The sequence below is a fragment of the Morone saxatilis genome, unplaced genomic scaffold, assembly GCF_004916995.1.
Source record: "Morone saxatilis isolate NCDOM2014 unplaced genomic scaffold, NCSU_SB_2.0 Contig5, whole genome shotgun sequence".
NCBI classification, from domain to species: Eukaryota; Metazoa; Chordata; class Actinopteri; family Moronidae; genus Morone; species Morone saxatilis.
In genome coordinates this window covers 889,728-896,029 of record NW_023340095.1, presented here as the reverse complement: position 1 = coordinate 896,029, position 6,302 = coordinate 889,728, and the positions used below count along the sequence as shown (strand labels likewise).

Genomic DNA, 6,302 nt, shown 5'->3' with positions numbered 1-6,302 from the left:
GCACAAGAACTCCGGGGAAGAAGCCATCCAGGCAAAGCTGAAACGATGATAAATGATATAAATCAGATTCTGTTAGATTCCTGCATTAATGTGAGGGAGGTTAGAGTCTGCTCATCGCTCCACACTTAGAATAATGTTCAGCTCTTCACTGGAAGTAATAATCGCTTCCTTCATAATGTCATTAAAGCGTGATTGAATTCTGTCTTAAAGATGAATGTTTGTCTTCCAGCAACTGCTGAGCCTGCAGGAGAAGCTGACGAGTAAAGAGGCCGAGCTGGAGCAGGCGAAGGAGGAGCATCGCTACCTGGAGGGGGAGGTGCTCAGCCTAAGAGAAAAGGTGTGTCCTCCCAGCAACCATGACACCTCAGAAATGTGTCAGCAGGGGGCAGGTCTTTCCCCGGAAAGGTTTCCCTGCATTCTGGCGATTTTAAACAATAAAAACAATAAAATATTAACTACACTGCCCAGAGGAAATGGACAAATTTCCCCCCCCCCCGCAGGGTGAAAACAGGGTCGACTGCTTCCACCTCCTGTGTTCACTCGTCCTCCTGTGGGGGTAAATCCATACATTTTTCATTTCTGCTCTTTATGGAAATTATATGGAAGTTGATACCAATTTTCCCCCAATCTGCTGTCATTGATTGCTGCAACGCCCGGCTCGTCTTTACACCACAAAACAATACGCAGGGTTTGAATAAAATATTAAGCTGGGTCAATATTTTGCTTTGAAATAATGCATCCATCAATACTCCTGCAGGAGGAGGAGGGCAGGAACGGGTTTTATCCACTGTTTAATAGCCCCACCCACTTCCTCTATTAATCCCAATACATTGATTCTTGTTAAATATATAATGAGGTTACACAGACAGTATGTTGAACTGCTGCTGAGGAACTCCATCAGTGGTTCTCAACCTGTTTTGGACCATTTCACCCCCCAACCTGTAATTAAACAGCAGCCAGTAAACAGTCATTAATTGTTCTAAGGGACAACCAGCACTGCGTGTGGAGGATGAATCCCTGCAACGACTGTAGATTTGTAGATTTATTTGTTTTTGGTAAAGTAAGAAGCAGTCTGGTCTTTTCCCTGAGAGCGGGTAACATTTGCCCCACATGCTGCCCCAGCCAGAGGTAACTCAAGCAGCCTCGTCGTTGCTTTGGATGCCGACAGGAAGCGCCCGAAAGGGCTGAACCACCCAGACTGGAACAGCGAAGGTTCAGTAGGTCCTTAAATCTATGGTGAACACACCAGTTACATATACAGCGTGTAACCTTCTGGCGTCAAATATGGCAGAATTAATTTAGCAGATTTCTGGACGCCATGTTAAATATTTATAGATGTTCCTCTGAAGCTACAGGAGGCAGAAATAAAGTTGTTGCTATGAAAACTGTAAACTGGCTGTTTTTAATGTTCAGATCACATTATTGAGCAAGTAGCTAAAAGTTTCGCTGCTTCTTTGATGTAAACTCATCTTAAACGAAACGAGATCACCTCGACGCCCCCTACGTTCTCTGAGCGCCTCCCGACTGAGAAACACCACACTAGCCTGTTTCTGTTTTAATGAATTTAATACTTCACTGATTCATTATGAGGAAGAGAGTTTGATTGTATGACCTTGATCTGATTTTAATAAAGTGATCCAGGAAGTAAAGATAGAAAGCAGCTGTTCTAAGGTGAGAGAGCTCGCTGTCGTTAGTGATTTAACGAGGAGATGACGTTTGTTGATGGTAACTTGGTGTCGGGCTGATGTAGAGTTGTAGAAGCTGTCAGTCAGCTGGTGTTTGGTGGAGGAAGCAGATTGATAGCTTCAGGCTGGAGAGTGTTTGTCCGTATTTTGGCAGAATATTGGTATTTGGAAGAAACTCAGTGGAGAAATGAATTGTGTTGCAGAAGCTTTTGATACTTTTGCAACTTTTATCCATCCTGTCACCAGTGGAATGAGTTGTTACTGACATCAGTTCGAGCTGAAAACTCTCTGAAGAAGCAAAGTGCAACCTTTTACAGCTTTAGTAATAGTCTGCAAAAGTTTTAAATTATTTCTTTATTCATTTTCCTTAGTTACCAAACATAATCAAAGGACAGAAAACTGAGACAGGGGCACTGTCGAGCCATTCTGCCACGCCCATGTTGCAGCCACCAAACTTGACACAACTTTATCACTCGTACAGAAATTGATTAATAATATAGAAAAAGAAGAATCTGAGCAGTTTCAAGAGGGACCTCGCTACTCTGGCCCTTAATATCTGAGCAAATGTATAAAACACTCTTAGTGAAGGTTCAGGAGATCAGCTGTATCCCTCAGTGTTTACACGCTCTCACACTGTCTGTAAGATTGTCATTTTCATTCATCATGCATGTGTTTGATGTCAGCTTTAATCATTTATCAGATCAGTGGTTCTCCGGCGTGCCGATGTAACGGACAAACACACTGCGCAGTGTTTTATTGACTTTCCTCTGCAGAAGATCTGTTTTTTTATTCTCCTCCAACGGAGACATCCATAAAACATCAGCAAAGGAAAACAAACGCTCCTCTGCTGCAGAGGAAGTTTTGTTCTCACTCCGGGTTTCAGTGCCACTGATCAGATGTCCTGTTCTCTCTCTGTGTGTCTCTTCAGCTGCTGAGCAGTAATGTGGAGGCTGTGGAGGGAACCAATGGAGAGCTACATGAAAAGGTAAAAACTGAGCTGTAGACAACTGGAACACACCAGAGCTGGATTTTAAGTGTTTAAGAGCAGAGTCAGGTCAACTTTAAAGTCCAGATTAAATGAAAAAAGTATTTTTAACCCTTTAAGATCACATCCTCAGTTATATTGTTCCCCTTTTTAACAACGTGTGACAAAAACATTCACAAAAACCCAATTTCTTTGTATTATTATATCACAATCCAATAATTTTGTCTTCCTTTATACAAAATGCATGCATGAACTAACTAGCTAACTGCTAATGTAGCTGCCGTTAGCGTTACCAACTGAACGGGGCTCAGCAGCCTCCCACAACCTCTGAGACAGACAGAGGACAGCGCTACCGAGGTGATTTATGGAGTTTACTGATGGACTCGTTGCTAAAAGAAGCTAACTGTTACCAACCTTTATTCCCTGCAGTCAAACTGTCCTCTGTTAGCATCAGATGCTGCATTCAGTCCCGGTCTGGACCTGCTGTTCACTGGGAGCTCCCAGTCCGACAGATGTAAATCAGATTCATTATGTGTGAATGAACACTGTGTGCTGACAGTGGACCCATCGATCCGTCTGTTCAACAACACCACTGTATGTGCTCCTAACGAGGGGAAGGTATTGTTGCCACGGCGATGCCTGACAGCTCGTCAATAAGTCATCTCGGCAGGTGGACTGTTGGACACCGGCGGACGAGAGACTATCATTGACCACAGTGGAAGGAGAGAGAGAGAGAGGGGAGGATATTAAACCGAATGTTTGGATGTGTTTCTGCTTCCTGTGTTTGAATTTTAACAACCAGTGAAGAAGAAACCGCAGCACGTCCTCTGTATTTGTTTACATTTGGTCAACAAATACTTAAAAAGTAGCCGAATTAGCTGTTAGCAGCCCCCATTAGCAGCGTACTCACGCTACCTCACGACGTCATCAAACTTTATTATTGTTTTTATGTTAGCGGCGGTGCCAAACGCTAACGTAACGTACGTTGTAGAATACTGACTGCGTTTTTTATCGCGCAGTGTTAAATATGTGTTCAGAATTGTAATTTGCATGTGTTTTATAACATTTACCACATTTACAAATGTCACAGATTGCGATATCCATATATCGGGTTTCATCCAAAGATTCATTTTTAATTTAAAAGGGAAAAACAACACAGTCTGTTTCTGTTTTCTTTTAGCAATTCCTTTTATCATAATTCTTTTTCTAAATGAAGAATAAAGAGTTCAAAAACTGAAGTCACGTAGTATAAGTACAAATTTTATTTAGTTTTCTTTACAGAAATGAAAAAAAAGCTAAAACTGACCGAATGTATATTCGGTCAGTTTTAAACCAAGAAGACCTTGCGAACCCACATGAACGTTTAGCGACCTCTACTGGGGGCCCTGACCCCCAGGTTGGGAACCATTTCTGTATTGTGAATATCTTTAACCCAAAATTAATTAAACAAATGTATTTAATTTAAGGGCATGTTGTTCAATATTCTGATGCCACAGAAAGTAAAGTTATCAATAATAATAATAAGTATAAAGTAAATAAAGTAAATAAAGTAAATGTTGGATTCCTGCACCGTCAGATTTAGTGCTGACTGATGGTTTATAAATGAACCTGCACCATTCTGCCTCCCTCTGTCTCGCTGTTATTTCCATCACAGATCGGTTTATCAGAAATCTAAATATAAATGAAGTTAAAAGAGGTCAGTGTGGATATAAATACTCCTCTTTTCTCTCCACCTTCACTGTCTCGCTCTCAGGTTCGTACTGAGCGCGTGCAGACCGCCGTGGGGCTGTTTTTGGATGAAACGCGTCGACAGATTTAGTTTACAGTCGGCACATTTTCACCTCTGATGGTGCAAAGAAACACGTCGACATGTTCTGTAAAAAAGTTCCCCTCACATCCTCTCACGGCCTGAAGACCTCACAGACGTCAGCTCTGGGCTCTGGAATCAGGTCTACCATTGATCTGGATCAGCTAAAAGAACCTGAACCTGTTCTGACCTCAGCGTGCTGATTCATCTCTCCTTTAAAGGAACAGTTCTGGTGAATATTCACTCCAGTGGTGAGATGAGAAGGAGGATATTAACCAGGGCGTGGTAAGCTTAGCTTAGCATAAAGACCAGCTAACACAACATGCTTGTGAGATCCTGGAGGGACTGATTCTAGACACCATTGAAGTCCAGTTGAAAGAGACATCAGACACATGTATGTGTGTTAGGGAGAGACACTTTCTTTAGTATTTCATTACGTTCTGCTTTCCCACAAGCATGTCTCAATAAATGGAGACACATGAGGTCTTCTAGTCTTCACCATGAATTCAGACGTTTTTACAAATCAGCATCAGAACGTTTCGGCCACATTTTAATCAATTTATTGCAAATTACAGAAAACACTGTTTATTTAAACCAGGTAAAAGAATTAAGGAATCTTAAAGGAAAGGTTGATCTTTACTCTCGTATACGACTGCTGATGTCATTCAGAGCCAGAATTTGAGCTGTGGTGATCGGGGTTGGCACCCCGGTATCAAACCCGGCTTTATGACCTTTACTGCAGCCAGCCATCAGGGGGCCAGATTCATAAAGATGTAAAAAGTGAATGTCTTTGGGTCAAAACAAGATGTCATTGTTCTGTTTTTTCACAATTTATAAACCAAAGAAGAAAATAAAATGAATCAATAATAAAAAGAACTGTTGCTGCAGCCATACCAGAGTTACTCACTTTCTCTCCTTTCAAAAAGATCCAATTCAACTTTCCGGGTGATCACATCTCTGATTTCCACCTGTTTCTGGATTTCTGGAGTTGATACTGAGAGATGAGATACCGTCTGCCTGCGACAGCTATTTTCATTCCATGTAAAGGGGCGTGTTGAAGCCAAAACAGGGTGTGAAGTCACCTTACATTGTTATTTATGGATCCCTTTGGTTGGTCCTGACCTATTCCAACCATCAAACTGGAGCTCTGCATTTATCTTTTTGTTTGAATGAATGAAATAAATCTAAAATATATTGATTATTGGTCTTTAAACCTTTACCCCCCGCTGCAGAAACATATTAAAGACCTGTTGACAACAGCTCACACAGGCAGAGTAAACAACCTGAAAGCGTCGCGGCTGCAGACGCCATCACACACAGAGAGGTCCATGACACGGCTCACCTCCCTGCACCACCCTGAACCCGCGCAGACCCACAGGACCCCTGACAGACAGCATTCAGGTGAAATAACGTGAAGGGAAGTTAGGACTCACCCTGCAGCGGCGGCGGGGGTCTTACTGGGGGTCAGCGCCTGCACTCCAACACTTTCCTGGAAGAACAAGTTGTCACCATCCTCCCATCCTCTCGCTTCCTCTCCAGAGGTGGAAGCAGGAACGTGAGGATCCAGCCGTCTGATTGGATGTTTTTAAATGTATTTCTATGTATTTATTTTGTTGGTTTTATTTTGGCGAGAGGAGAAAGTGTCTTCCTCTGCTGCTCTGCTGCCGCACCTTCTCTCTCCTCTCTGCCTCGTCGACAACAACTGCGAGGAGGATGCTGGCTGGCGCTGGCTGTGTCTCGTCGCTCGTGGCAACCAGTTGCTATAGCGATGGACCCGAGCTCATTGGGAGACGGAGGCGATGATGGAGAAGTGTGTGTGTGTGTG

At 42.8% G+C, this 6,302-nt stretch overlaps 1 protein-coding gene across 1 annotated transcript in view; it reads left to right on the top strand.

The window, feature by feature from the left end:
• Window positions 1-6,302, top strand: part of enox1 (ecto-NOX disulfide-thiol exchanger 1) — a 110,228-nt gene that overhangs the window by 76,447 nt on the left and 27,479 nt on the right. The window contains 2 exon segments of the mRNA XM_035676250.1: window positions 230-337; window positions 2,614-2,670. Coding sequence (XP_035532143.1) covers window positions 230-337; window positions 2,614-2,670 — 165 coding nt within the window.